Below are 15,553 nucleotides of genomic sequence, written 5' to 3'. Positions count from 1 at the left end.
TTTGGGACAATTTTATAGAGAATAATTGCAGCATCTTTCTATCTAAAAAGTAACATTTGTAGGCCATGAAATGAAATGTAGATTTAGGTGGTGCATCAATACCTATGCCCAGTGGAAGCGATGACAATTTCGTCACCAGTCTTCCAGGTGACGGCATTCATCAGTGTCAGCGTGTTGGAGCCATTTTGTGCAGTCTGAGAAAGGCGAGTCCACGGCATAGGGATGGGGATGCCTGGAGAAGTAGGATAGTAGTTAGGCCCTAAACAAAATCTCTCACTGCAGGGAAGGGATTTCGCACTATGGTGTCTGTATCAGGGAAATTTAGCCCTTCTGTGAAGCCCACCAAATGGGGCTTTCTGACTTAACTGAGCCTTCTGGCAATGTTATGTAGGTCATCTCTATGTTTCTGAGAATTACTTCACTTTCTAGGGATTGTGTTTCTGACATTGTGACTTTTTAGATTTAAATGTTTAAGTATCTTAAGAAAGGTTTCTATTTCTTTAGTCAAGTAAAAAAAAAAAAAGTAATAATAAAAAATAGCTTCAGGTACATCTATTTAATGTTTACGATTATGTATTATACAAATTATTTAATATTTACACCAGGGGCATGTGGTCCATATAAGCTGTGAATGCTCTGCATACACAAGCCATTCGTGGACTAGCTAATTAACATTAAGATTATAAATTACAATACATTTCCTTGTTTGAGGTGCAACAAAGTTTGCATGATGAAATGTTGGCAATACGTATGTAACTATGTCATTTATTTATTTGCCAGGAGGCGAAGAAGGGTTTCTGGTAAGTGGATCCAGGACAGCTTTGGCGCCTAGGCTCTGTTGTAATGTATCATCCTCATTGTCCTGCAATCTTATTTGTTTGCTTGGTTTAATGCACAGGGAACGCTGTCTGTGAATCGCTAGCCCAAGTGGAAAAATGTGGTGTTGTTGCCAGATCTCAATCAATGAAAATCATAATGTATTTGATACAAAACTAATTCAACTAAATCAGGTGGGGGAAAAAAATCATAACTGAAACTATTTTCATAGTATTTGCTGACTAACTGCAACTATCCAAGACTAATCGAGTCTATGCATTTATTAAAGTCATCAATTTGCATTATTTCAAATTATTTTAAAAGAATACTTATATTTTTATTACAAATTTGCTCAAGAAGTTAATGCTGGTTCTGGCAGAAAGGTGTCAGAATACACAGTGCATCACAGTTTGATGGGGATAGCGCTGACCATGTCCACCGCTGAAAGCGCCAAAAGTGGGTTTGTGAGCATCAGAATTGGAACAATGGAAGAAGGTAACCTGGTCTGATAAATAACATTTTATTTTGCATCATGTGGATGGCCAGGTGTGTGTGCACCGCTTACCTGTGGAACACATGGCACCAGGATGCACTATGGGAAAAAGGTAAGCCGGCGGAGGCAGCGTGATGCTTTGGGTAATGTTCTGCTGGGAAACCTTGGGTCCTGCCATCAATGTGGATGTTACTTTGACACGTACCACCTACCTAAGCATTGTTGCAGACGAAGTACACCCTTTCATGGAAATAGTATTCCCAGGCGGTCTTTTGGCAGGATAATGCGCCCTGCCACAACTAAAAATGGTTCAGGAATAGTCTGAGGAGCACAACAACGAGTTTGAGGTGTTGACTTGGTCTCCAAATTCTCAGATCTCAATCCAATCGAGCATCTGTGGGATGTACTGAACAAACAAGTCAGATTTATAGAGGCCCCATCTTGTTACTTCAACACGTAAAGGATCTGCTGCAAACATCTTGGTGCCAGATACCACTGCACACATTTAAGGGTTTCGCTGTTTTGGCAGCAAAAGGCGATATAAATTCAGGGTCACATGATTCTTTAGACATAATTTTGATATGCTGATTTTTTTGCTTGATAAATATATATTACTATTATTATTAATGCTAAGAACAAATGTGCTGCCCTTGAGTTGCCCTTGAACAAGGCACCTAACCCCAATCGCTCCCTGGGTACCGCAGCAAAATGACTGGTCACTGCTCCAGGTGTGTGTCTATGGTTTGAAGTGTGTGAGTGTGTGTGTTCACTGCTCCTTTTGTGTGTGCACTGACTTGGATGGGTTAAATGCAGAGGTCAAATTCAGAGTATGGGCTACCATACTTGGCATTCACGTCATGTCCCTTGTCATAAAAATCTTTACTGTCATTTTTGGTCCATTTAATGCATTCTTGCTTTGTATAAATGTCTTTCTTAAATTACTAATTTATTTTTATAATCTTACTGACCTCAAACTTTTGAACAATAATGTATAATTAAATGTAAAATTAATTTGAACCTGAATAGTTGTTTATTTCCATACCATGCAGATCCAACACCCCTTCCCTGACAGCCAGGGTCTTGGTGCCATAGACAGGAAGTTCTGTAGAACGCAGGTGTCCATGCAGTGTGATGATGGCCTTGTGCTGGAAGGGGGCCTCTTCTGTTCCGATCTGCAGAGCTCCACCATCTGTGATCAGAATATTCTCTGCCTGCAGCTCAATATCTGCCTCATCAAAAATCAGTCTCCCGCCTAAATAGAAAAGAGACATTCACAGAACTATAAGTGTAAGTGTACCAAGGCTTTGTTTAATATAGGTAGTATTTCTCTAAATGAGCATACCCTGGATGAGGAGCATCTTAAGTACTGGGGTGCTGGTGTCCAGGAGGATGGTCTGGCCAGCAGTGATTACAGCAAACATGCCCTCCTCAGGAGGAGAGAGACCACCCCATGTATAGGGAGATGACCATACGTCAATGTAGAAGAAGGTAGCATTATTCTGAGAGAGAAACAAGACATTCCTGGCAGTGAGTGTAAATAATCATAATCACACAATTAGATATATATAAAATTAGAATACATAAGTATTTAGTTTGTCACTGTGTTGTTTAAGAAGATCAAATATATTGATGTCACATTTGCTGTTACCATTCTGGCAATTCCTCTGTTCCCCAGCTGGACGCGCACTTGAGTTTCTTGAGATTTGGGCTGAGAGTTGGTCACACAGATGATTTGCGACTCATTGGCCGACTGAACATCGCAGACAGACCCCGCGATTGTGACGGTCACTTCATTGACATTTGAGCTACATGTGAGATTAGGAAGAAAAAGCCAGTGGACATTAGGATTTAAAAAGGATTCTGTCAAGGATTCTGCTTTAGTAGATGTGAGATAGTGTACACATTGTATGGTCCACTTTTATAATACTTATGGTACTTTTTGTGATTGATAGCACCTGGTCAACATTGAGTGAATGTTTGTGAATAGCTGCTCTAATATTATGCCTAACGTCTCTTTGTGTTACAGGTTTGGAATGACATGAGGGTGAATACATGATGGGGGAATTTTCATTTGTGGGTGAATTATTGTTTTAAAAAATGGACTTGTATTGACCAGGGTTATTACCATTAACTAAAACTAAAACTATTAAAGTGATTTTTAAGCACGTCAAGCAAGCATGCTTGAACTTACGTTTACCAAATTTAATTTTTAGTGAACTAATGTTTTAAACTAAATAAAAATGAGAAATTTTGCTTTGTAAACTAATTAAAATAAGTTTAAGTTGAATCATTAAAATTACTATTTAGAAATAAATAAAAATAATAAAATAAACCTAAATAGTAATATTAAAATAAAAAATAACAAAAAAATACTGGTTTTGGCTCTCCAATACATATAAATGTTATATTTAGAAACACGAATGTCCCAGTAAACACTGTATCTAAGCATGATTGAAGGACAATCAGCTACAATGCAAGTTCTGCACCTGAAACCTGAGCCGGTAATTGTGAGTCTGGTGCCTCCAGCAGTTCCTCCTCTGCGTGGTGTAACGTTAGTGATAACAGGGGTCAGGGAGGATCTGTAAGTATAGCTGTTCGTGAGGTTGACGGTGTCACCTCCATTCATCACTACGACTGTGCAGGCACGCTCTGCTTCACTTCCTGCAAGAGACAAAAGCAGTCATTAAGATGCAAGTAGGCAGACTGATAGTCTTTATTTCAGTTCTATTCATCTGTGACCTGTTTCTGAGCTGTCACATTTGTCATTGTCTCTCTGTGACTGATGTCTGTCAGTTTAAGCATTCCTGGCGTGTTTTGCGTTTGCAAAACTTTTTTACTAGGAGTTCGAACATATAAATAGTGACTTTGATGAATTAAGCTTTGTAATGCTAACTGAACATTTCTAGACGCATACGCAATGCTTTTTAACTGATACATGCCATCGTTGGGTGGGACCTCGCAGTTCAGATGGGTAGATGAGGAGTTCTGCAGGTGCACGGCACACTCTCTGTTACAGATAAGGACTCTTGTGATGTTTGGGTCAAATCCAGTGCCCTGAACGGCAACAACAGCTCCTCCAGCATAACTTCCTATATCAAGACAGAGCAAAGGCATCATGTAGTGTCTTATTACTCTTCATTTCTCTTATTAAAGGGTTAGTTCACCATTTTTTTTTATTTATGTCATTAATGACTAATGTCGTTCCACACCTGTAAGACCTCCGTTCATCTTCGGAACACAGTTTAAGATATTTTATATTTAGTCAGAGAGTGTATCTAAGTGTAGGCACACTATACTGTCCATGTCCAGAAAGGGAATAAAAACATAATCAAAGTAGTCCATATGTGACATCAGTTGGTTAATTAGAATCTATCGAAGCATCGAAAATACATTTTGGTTTAAAAATAACAAAAACTATGACTTTATTCAGCAATGTCTTCTCTTCCTTGTTTGTGTTCAATCCTCAAATAAAGATTCAAACGGTTGTGAATCAGTGAATTGATCAATGATTTGGATCGCGTGCCAAACTGCTGAAATCACGTGACATTGGCGATCCGAATCATTGATCGATTGTAAAAAATTGGGGTCCGCGGGTTATGAGACGACCCGTGCATCACTAGTTCAGGGCTATCAGGGTTGTCATGTCAACAAATGCACACACGATGGCATCCCCTGTTGTAGGAAGACAGAGCTTACGACAGTAGTTGAGGACATTATTTTTTCCCAACTGTAGGGGGACCCCGAGAGCAAAAGTTGCCAAGTGCTGCTTTAATACATTTCTTGAATATATGTCTTAATTACAGTATATATAGCCTGTAGTCCTTATTAGGAGAAAATGTTGTCCTTTTAACTACATTATATCTTGTTATTAAGACACAATTGAGTGGAAAATATAATATATAGGCCCTATGTTGCAGCAATGCGTCACCGCAACAGGTGACATGTAAATGCGAAAAAAACGTTTCCATTGCAGTTTTGCGAAAATGTCCTTTTTCGAATTGCATAAAAAACCACCTCATGAGAGCGTAAAAACTTTTTTGTGATATTCCATCGCGTTTCCATTGGGCGTATTTTCAATTCGCAATTTAAATTTGCGCAATTTGAAGGGTAATGGAAACGCGGCTACTGTTTTTGCTATATCATGAAATAAATCAGGAATCTGGTTTTGAGTTAAATACGTGTGAATAAATACATATATTAAGCATGTATAACATGCGAGTTAAAAATGGATATTTTTACTATATTACTATTTGTCAGGTATTTTGCCTTTTTTGAACTGTGTCAATTAGACTCCCATTGACATTCTCCATAAACCATCTCCGGCATGATGACTCCTATCTTTCGAATATTCCTATCTAATATGACGTTTGACCTGTAATGTCTTTGGCTTGGCTTGCTCAGTTGGGGACACTAAATTGTCACTATATGATATTTGAACTAAGCTGAATGACATCAGCGAGCGGATGTGCAGCCGAATCAAATTCTGTTGCATTATTTTCCTGTTTAACACTGTGCAGCTGCTTTGAAACAATCGGCATTGTAAAAAGCAATGTATAAATACACTTGACTTTTTATTCATGCAGTTATAACTGCTTATCAACCATTTACAATGACTTTGTAAATTTAGTTATTAATCATTAACAAACACCTTTATAAACCCCGTACAAAGGGAACCTAAATACAATTTTAATTTTGTCCATATTAACAAATCTCTTACTATAGAGAAATTGTTTTTAATTACCCTCATTCGGCGTGACTCCTGTCAGCAGAAGCTCATAGGTGAAGACAAACTGACTCAAGGCTTGACCTTTGACCTGATGGTGGAACATGACTGGGAAAGTTCCTCCTGCGTGTTCCCCAACAATACACACCAACTGCGTATCTGTGACGGATGTCACACTACAAGCCACACCACCGATCTTGAAGGAGACGAGTGCTACATCCGTGCCAAAGCCAGAACCAGAGACGGTGATCACTGTTCCAACCGGACCTGCAAAGAAGGGATTACGTACGTAGTAATATTACAATGTGTTGTGCTAGTCAATACGTATTTTTTTAGGCCAAAACATAGAAACAAGTTTTTTAGCACATCTGGATCATCCTTTTTTGATAAAAAAGTTTTGATAAAGGTGGTTGCTAACAAATGTCAAAATGGGATTACAGAGGTTGTTGGAGACATTAAACATTTTCACATCAAACATTATTTTTCTTTTTTTTTAAATAAAGACAATTCTGAAGCTTAATTGGTGCCATTGAGGTCATGCGACCATTTATAGCCTATGTTTAGCTTTATACCTTTGGCGATAATATTACATTTTTACATTTCATAAAAAATTTATTTGTGAAAGTATCAAGATTATTATGAACAAAACATCTAAAAATCATTTTGTTGGGCACAGTTCTTTTATGCAATAATCCCAAAGCCAATTGAAAACTCCTATTTGGTTTTTGTTAAAGAAACAAGGGTGATGCTAACTTTTGGGTTGGCCTACAAAAATACGTTATCACTGCAGCACTCCCCAGTAAATGCCACTAATTATATTCTTTTTAAATGGAATACACATACCTGTTTTAGGACTGACAGAGGTGATGTTTGGAGTTTGTCCCCTAGAGTAGTTGAAACGTTGAGGTGGATACACAACATTAAACACCTTAATGTTCACCTGCACCTGTCCCTCTGCACGTGGAGGTGTCATGCACCTCACCGTGTCAGGAGTCACATCTAAAATCCTGCAGGGGGAGTTAGCGAGCGTCACGGTTGTATTTCCTGCCACAAAGCCATTTCCAGTAATCAAGAGTGGAGTTTCTCCAGCAATGCTGCCTGATGTTGGGTTGACGCTGGCTTGTGCTATGCTGGTCAGGGTTGCGTTCCCAGTGGCGAGACCTTTGCTCATGACCACCAGCCGTAGGACGTGTGTGCCAGCGGGAAGGGCACCAACTAATACAGTGATGTTACTATCAGTGATTTCTATGACCTTCAGCTGAATGTTGGCCGCAGATACCATTAGATCAGCAGAATTGTTCCCAAATCCACTGCCGCTGATCTTAACGGTGGTAGCGTTTCCAGTAACCGAGTTAGGGAGCACTGTGGAGACGTACGGTGCGATGGAGTTGGAATATTCAAACATGCAATTAAAACTGCATGAGGAAGAGATGGCGTTGACATAAACTGCGACGTTTCCCCTGCGAGCCACAGACGGCAAGGTATCGCACACCACATAAGAGTAGTTCATGAAAACCGTGTTGCATGGAATGTTTGCTACCGTAACTGAACCGTTTGAGAGCCCAGAACCAGAGATGAAGAGACGCGTGTAGCCTGTGGTGCTGCCCACCAAGGGAAAGACAGAATCGACCACGGGTAGAACTACAAATCTGCGATCATATTCTTTAGGCATGGACAGGATGGCGGTGCCAAGGTTGTTGATTCGGACATTTACAGGTAAGGGGATTCCAGCTGGTGCTTCGCTGTCAGGACTGAGTTGGCAGTTAATCTCAGTCGAGGTGCTGTTGATGATGTTGCATGGACGATCTCCAACTTTGACCTTTTGTTGGGAAAAAAAATAAAAAATTCAAAAATGTTTACACCCCATACTGCCCAAAAGTGAGTGAATGCACATTAATTATTGCCATAAATATTAAATACCCTGATAAACTTGGTTATAAAATAAATATATATATATATATATATATATATATATATATATATATATATATATATTTTTTTTTTTTTTTTTTAAATGAAAGCTAAAAAATATTTAAATTAAATTTAAAGTATATCTGAATACATTTATTTTATTTTTCAATGTATATTAGGTGGAGAAAAAATATTTTTGGAAAAAACTGACAGTATTTGAAAATTTGAGGATTGAGACAATTGTATTTTTTTTAATAGAATAGTATGAATAGTATACATTTTTATTTCTAGGCCTAAATGTGTCAATATAAAGTACGGTAATTAATGTGATGTTACTTGTTATATGTTATATGAATAAAAGTTATATGAATAAACAAGTTTTTGTTGTTTTGTATAGATTATGATAACTAATTATTAATAATTATTAATTTAGGTATTTAAGTATTTTAAGTAAAAAATAAGAAAAAAGGTAGGATCTCTTTCTTTTTTAAATTGTATTTCAGCGACATCTGTCAGGTGTTTGGAACATTTCTGTGTAGTATTTAAAAAATCCTTTACAGCATCTAATGTTAAATTAGAATTAAAAAAAAAGAAAAATAATTTTTCAAGTTAATGTCATAGCTGACCACTGACGCTCACCTCGTTTGCACAGTTAATGTTGCTAAAGCCAGATCCAATGATGTTGATGATGTCATGTGTGGTGCCATGGTCAGGCGTAATGTGGTTCACAGCAGGGCTGGCGCAGGAAGTAAAACTGAAGGAGTGACCGTCTGAGGTGTCATTAAATTTCAGCTGATCTTGAAAACAGTCTGAAGTGGCCACACACTTAGAGTTGGAGGAGTTCATTTGTCCTGAAACATGGTGGACACAAATGACAATAATGAGGATTTTACTTACCAATTCCTTACCCAAAAGCCATAGCTTATGCTGAATTTGACATTTTAAATTTAAATTAATTTTGAGTTAAATTACTTGAATATAGGTAGCCACTGTACCTCTATTCATAGAGGCCTGTATTCCCGTCACAGACACTTGAAGCTCAACAGTGCTCTCCTCCAGAGGCGTAACAGTCACCACGCCCTGCAGCATCTTCTGGTTGCCAGAGTCGATGTAACCGCTACTGTAGTAGTAAACTCCAGGAGATGTGAAACGATAGGCGAAAAACCCTAACAATGAAACAGACCCAAGAAAAGAAGGATCAGATTTTGTTCCTCCTCAATCAAAATAGCATTACCCCTCCAGCTCTTATTGTCCTCTTCAGTTCTTTACAGAATACAAACTTTAACATCTACAGCAAAAGGCATTGAACAAATGCAAAATAGCACAGTATATTATTTGTTTTTTTGATGTTTTTTGTACAATGACAGGTGTGTAATTATGTCAGAATTATAGCTAATTACAGTTCAGACACCTTGAGATTACCCTTTATTAAATCTGACAATCTCTGCTTGCCTTGCTTGTCTGAATCAGGGGTATTTAATTACATTTCCCAGAGGACCAGTCTCTAATGTCACAATAGGGGCTTTCACACTGGTGGAACCTTTTCATAGTTCCTATAACTAATGGCGTAAGTACCCACCTTTTGGCATGTCCGCACTGTAGGAACTGGGAATGATTTTAGTTCTAGGTATGCCTCTTGGGGGAACTAAATTAGCTCTGAGTAGGGGTCAGACTAGTGTCTAACCCAGCACAATAGGAACTACTAGTCAATGTGTATGCTGATTGGCTGAGCGAAAAACCAGCACCTGCTATTTTTTTTAAAAGCTGTGCACACACACACACAGATTATATCTTATATATTTGCTCCACAATATAACTGTATGAACATGGAAAACAGTGATAGATGGAACTCTCGACCTTCAGGAGAAAATCCAACTTTAAGGGGACCAAGCAAAACATTGGGCATCAACCACACAGCAAATGTTAATAACTTTTCATATACTGTCTACTTTCTTTGTATAGATATATTAACAGTTCTATCTAATAACGTAGACAGACAGGACTGTTAAAGAGATCTAAACTAATGAAGAGGGAGAATGGAAGCACTGTAAGCTCAGGCTCTGGCATTCTCAGCGAAGTAAAAATTTATATCCGCCACGCCGTCAAAATAAAAGTCACAGCACCATGCACGGCTTACGTCAATTCAGAGTTCCTACTGGTGCTACTGGTGGTGCGAATGCAAATAGGAAAATGTTCCTAGGCGAACTTTTAGTTCTCGGGGAACTAGCCACCAGGGAGCAACAAGTTCCTCAAACTACCCGGTGCAAAAGCTCCCAAAGGTAAAGACAATCAAAACGCACCAACACTGTTTCAGAGTCAAAATATTGTACTGTATGTGACTAAATGAAATACATTATTTTACAAAAATATAACTTTTCAAGTTGGCATCCATTAAAAGTAAAAGTAACACTTAAAAAGTGAGAAATTATTTATTCAAAATAGTATATCCTTAGACCGCTGCTGTTTCCAATGTAGAATTGCTAATTACTAATTCAATTCAATTCACTTCAAATGTATTTGTATAGATACTTTCACCATTCAAAGTAACTATACAGTGCCTTCGGGCAAGTCATTTGTGTCCAGGAAAACTACCTTAGACTGATAAATAAATAAACAAACATAATACTTAAATTAAACAAAAAATGATTCACTTGTCTTGTCAAGATATCTTTTAGAATGTTTTAATTTAGATTTAAAATATATGGGGTTCCATTTGTGCCAAAAATAAGTTGACTGCCCAGTGATTTGTACTATACATTTGTCCTTGTCATCAGTCTTTGTCAAGTTGTTCGGAAAAATTGGTATATGTTGATGTGTGTGTTCACTGTTTATGTCGATTTGCTCTGTTGTCCTTACTGCATTGATCCTATTTTTTCAGACAAAGTCCGAGCTTTAACTGTATACTGCTGTCCCTACAGTCATCTTAACTGTCGTCCTGTTCAGTCATCTGAACTGTCGTCCTGTTCTGTCGTCTTGTTCAGTCATTTGAACTGTTGTCCTGTTCTGTCATCTTAACCGTCGTCTTGTTCAGTTGTTTGAACTGTTGTCTTGTTCAGTCATTTGAACTGTCGTCTTGTTCAGTCATCTTAACTGTCGTCTTGTTCAGTCATTTGAACTGTCGTCCTGTTCTGTCGTCTTGTTCAGTCATCTTAACTGTCGTCCTGTTCTGTCGTCTTGTTCAGTCATCTTAACTGTCATCCTGTTCTGTCGTCTTGTTCAGTCATCTTAACTGTCGTCCTGTTCAGTCATCTTAACTGTCGTCCTGTTCTGTCATCTTAACTGTCGTCCTGTTCTGTCATTTGAACTGTCGTCCTGTTCTGTCATCTGAACTGTCGTCCTGTTCTGTCGTCTTAACTGTCGTCCTGTTCTGTCGTCTTGTTCAGTCATCTTAACTGTCGTCCTGTTCTGTCGTCTTGTTCAGTCATCTTAACTGTCATCCTGTTCTGTCGTCTTGTTCAGTCATCTTAACTGTCGTCTTGTTCAGTCATCTTAACTGTCGTCTTGTTCAGTCATCTTAACTGTCATCCTGTTCTGTCGTCTTGTTCAGTCATTTGAACTGTCGTCTTGTTCAGTCATCTTAACTGTCGTCCTGTTCAGTCATCTTAACTGTCGTCCTGTTCTGTCATCTTAACTGTCGTCCTGTTCTGTCATTTGAACTGTCGTCCTGTTCTGTCATCTGAACTGTCGTCCTGTTCTGTCGTCTTAACTGTCGTCCTGTTCTGTCGTCTTAACTGTCGTCCTGTTCAGTCATCTTAACTGTCGTCCTGTTCTGTCGTCTTGTTCAGTCATCTTAACTGTCGTCCTGTTCAGTCATCTTAACTGTCGTCCTGTTCAGTCATCTTAACTGTCGTCCTGTTCAGTCATCTTAACTGTCGTCCTGTTCTGTCGTCTTGTTCAGTCATCTTAACTGTCGTCCTGTTCAGTCATCTTAACTGTCGTCCTGTTCAGTCATCTTAATTGTCGTCCTATTCTGTCATCTGCACTGTCGTCCAGTTTATTTTGCTTTTATTTTTACATTTTGCGTGAATTTGTTGTGTCTGTAGTCTACACATTTTAAACGATAGTAGCCTATAAGGATGAACATAGGAAGACAGTTAAAGTGAGTTTTTGAAAAATGAAAATTCTGTCATTATTTACTAAGTTTACTCATTTTAAATTGTACCCTAAAACATTATGTTTTTCAAAAAAAAATCTTGCCCCATTGACTCCATGGTATGGGGAAAATACAATGTAATTCAAAGGGTCACCACAACTGTTTGGTTAGCCATATTTTTGAAAATAACTTGTTTTGTGTTCAGCAAATAAATTCATGCAGGTTTGGAACAACCTGATGGTGAGTAACGTTACATAATAAAAACTAAAAAGCTTGTCTGAACTATCCCTTTAAGACAACTGAACCAGATGACGACAGAAAACGACGACAGTTCAGATGACTGAACAAGACGACAGAACAGGACGACAGTTAAGACGACAGAACAGGACGACAGTTCAAATGACAGAACAAGACGACAGTTCAAATGACTGAACAAGACGACAGTTCAAATGACAGAACAGTACGACAGTTCAAATGACAGAACAGTACGACAGTTAAGATGACTGAACAAGACGACAGTTAAGACGACAGAACAGGACGACAGAACAGGACGACAGTTCAAATGACTGAACAAGACGACAGTTCAAATCACTGAACAAGACGACAGTTCAAATCACTGAACAAGACGACAGTTCAAATCACTGAACAAGACGAGAGTTCAAATCACTGAACAAGACGACAGTTCAGATGACTGAATAAGATGACGGTTCAAATGACTGAACAAGACGACGGTTCAGATGACTGAACAAGACGACAGAACAGGACGACAGTTAAGACGACAGAACAGGACGACAGTTCAAATGACAGAACAAGACGACAGTTCAAATGACTGAACAAGACGACAGTTCAAATGACAGAACAGTACGACAGTTAAGATGACTGAACAAGACGACAGTTAAGACGACAGAACAGGACGACAGAACAGGACGACAGTTCAAATGACTGAACAAGACGACAGTTCAAATCACTGAACAAGACGACAGTTCAAATCACTGAACAAGACGACAGTTCAAATCACTCAACAAGACGAGAGTTCAAATCACTGAACAAGACGACAGTTCAGATGACTGAATAAGATGACGGTTCAAATGACTGAACAAGACGACGGTTCAAATGACTGAACAAGACGACGGTTCAAATGACTGAACAAGACGACGGTTCAAATCACTCAACAAGACGAGAGTTCAAATCACTGAACAAGACGACAGTTCAGATGACTGAATAAGATGACGGTTCAAATGACTAAACAAGACGACGGTTCAAATGACTGAACAAGACAACAGTTCAGATGACTGAACAAGACGACAGTTCAGATGACTGAATAAGACGACGGTTCAAATGACTGAACAAGACGACGGTTCAAATGACTGAACAAAACGAGAGTTCAAATGACTGAACAAGACGACAGTTCAAATGACTGAACAAGACAACAGTTCAAACAACTGAACAAGACGACGGTTAAGATGACAGAACAGGACAACAGTTCAAATGACTGAACAAGACGACAGAACAGGACGACAGTTCAGATGACTGAACAGGACGACAGTTAAGATGACTGTAGGGACAGCAGTATACAGTTAAAGCTCGGACTTTATCTGAAAAAATAGGATCAATACAGTAAGGACAACCGAGCAAATCGACATAAACAGTGAACACACACATCAACATATACCAATTTTTCCGAACAACTTGACAAAGACTGATGACAAGGACAAATGTAGTACAAAGCACTGGGCAGTCAACTTATTTTTGGCACAAATGGAACCCCATAAAAATAGATGTTTATATTTATAAAAATCATCAAATTATATGATGTATTTAATTATTATATGATTTATATATAAAAGTATTATATGATTTATTTGTTTATAAGAATGAGACTAGAATAAGTACAATTTTAAGCAGGGACTTGTTTTAAAAATGGTGCTCAAGAAAATGTTTCTCTCACAAATTTTTTGTGTAGCATTGTTTGTCAGTTTAATGTGCATAAGATTTTGTTAAATTGGTTGTCAGATAGTTGTTGTTGTAGTTTTTGTACCTTTGGCGGTTCGGGTGACTCCACTGCTGAAAGCAATGCCATCATAGTCTGTGCTGCTGGGACTGGACACACTGAAGACCCTGTAACCCAGACCAGGCACAAAAGCTGGTGCGTCCCAACGCCAGACCACTGTGTCCCCCACTGAGGCCATTATCGCAGAGGGACTCCAGGCGTAACCCTGACCATACACTGAACACATATGATGTCATTAAATGTATGAAAGGGGACAAACAAGAACATGTACATACAGCCCTACATACAGCCCTACATACAGTTTGTTCAAAGTCCAATTAAAAAAATGGTTATGGGCAAACCAAAGTTGCACACATTAGTGAGTATGTTGCGTCGTATTTTAACTTTTGTATTTCGTCATGTGCATATGGATGTATTTCTGATGACTAATTAACTTTTGATTCTTATGTAAATATAGTTTATAGGACATTTGATAACGGTTGTTTTTGTGAGCTATGTGACCTTAGCTCGTGGGACTACGGATGGAAATTAGCCCTCGGCTACAATCCGGCATGTTTACATGCATGTACTCCATGTTGTGTTCATTAACATGCACTGTCCCAATCAAATAAAAACAAATAAATAAATGTAGTAGTCACAACTCAAAAAATAAATAAATAAATAATTATATATATATATATATATATATATATATATATATAATATATATATATATATATATATATATATATATATATATATATATATATATATATATATATATATATATATATATATGTATATATATATACACATATTTGTACACGTACACGTATATATAAACAAGTATTTGACTTCACATAATTAGAAAACCTTAAGTTTTTATTTTTCATTCCTTTTCTGTTATTTTATTTGTTGAGACTGTATTCATTTCTATAACTTTTCCTTTACATTAAGATTTTAATCTCCAGCATTTAATCTCCAGTATTTCCATTACAATTTAAAATTTCCATCATTTATTAATACGTTTTTATCAGTAACCATTTTTGATAAGCTCTAATTTGTTAGCATTTGTTAAATACTGTACATTAATATAAGCAACAAACAATACTACAGCATTTAGTAATGTTTATTTCAATATTTACTGTAATTATGCTCTTTTAAAATTAAGGGCTGATTTCACAGACACGGCTTAGATTAAGCCTTAGTTCATTTAGGGCATTTAAAGGTGCACTATGTAGTATTTTTGCAGTAAAATACCCCAAAACCACTAGGCTAGTGTTACATATTTTGTTCAGTTGAGTTCTTACAATATCCCAAATGTTTCCAACTATTTGTAAATTGTGAGACAATTGCTATTTTAACCAAGGAGCCGGGACGTCTGAGCATAGCGTCTGAGGTAGTCGCCTGTCAATTGCATTTTATCTGCGTTACCCTGGATTTTCCGGTTTTATTTGGCAGATGCGCTTAACTCTTAGCAGTGTGCAACAAGTGTCACAGCAGCCACTGAGTGAACGCACAGAATAA

At 37.8% G+C, this 15,553-nt stretch overlaps 1 protein-coding gene across 2 annotated transcripts in view; it reads right to left on the bottom strand.

The window, feature by feature from the left end:
• Window positions 1-15,553, bottom strand: part of pkhd1l1.1 (PKHD1 like 1, tandem duplicate 1) — a 63,588-nt gene that overhangs the window by 27,457 nt on the left and 20,578 nt on the right. For both annotated transcript variants that reach the window (XM_067425875.1, XM_067425876.1), the window contains exons 36-46: window positions 14,075-14,263; window positions 8,939-9,109; window positions 8,583-8,794; window positions 6,876-7,851; window positions 6,051-6,299; window positions 4,245-4,398; window positions 3,796-3,966; window positions 2,958-3,114; window positions 2,652-2,808; window positions 2,352-2,561; window positions 103-232 (exon numbers count right to left, since the gene is read on the bottom strand). In XM_067425875.1, coding sequence (XP_067281976.1) covers window positions 103-232; window positions 2,352-2,561; window positions 2,652-2,808; window positions 2,958-3,114; window positions 3,796-3,966; window positions 4,245-4,398; window positions 6,051-6,299; window positions 6,876-7,851; window positions 8,583-8,794; window positions 8,939-9,109; window positions 14,075-14,263 — 2,776 coding nt within the window. The remainder of the gene's footprint in view (window positions 1-102; window positions 233-2,351; window positions 2,562-2,651; window positions 2,809-2,957; window positions 3,115-3,795; window positions 3,967-4,244; window positions 4,399-6,050; window positions 6,300-6,875; window positions 7,852-8,582; window positions 8,795-8,938; window positions 9,110-14,074; window positions 14,264-15,553) is intronic.

The sequence above is a fragment of the Pseudorasbora parva genome, chromosome 19 (assembly GCF_024679245.1).
Source record: "Pseudorasbora parva isolate DD20220531a chromosome 19, ASM2467924v1, whole genome shotgun sequence".
Taxonomy (NCBI): domain Eukaryota; kingdom Metazoa; phylum Chordata; class Actinopteri; order Cypriniformes; family Gobionidae; genus Pseudorasbora; species Pseudorasbora parva.
The sequence above is the reverse complement of the archived record's forward strand: the minus strand, read 5'-3'. Positions and strand labels throughout refer to the sequence as shown.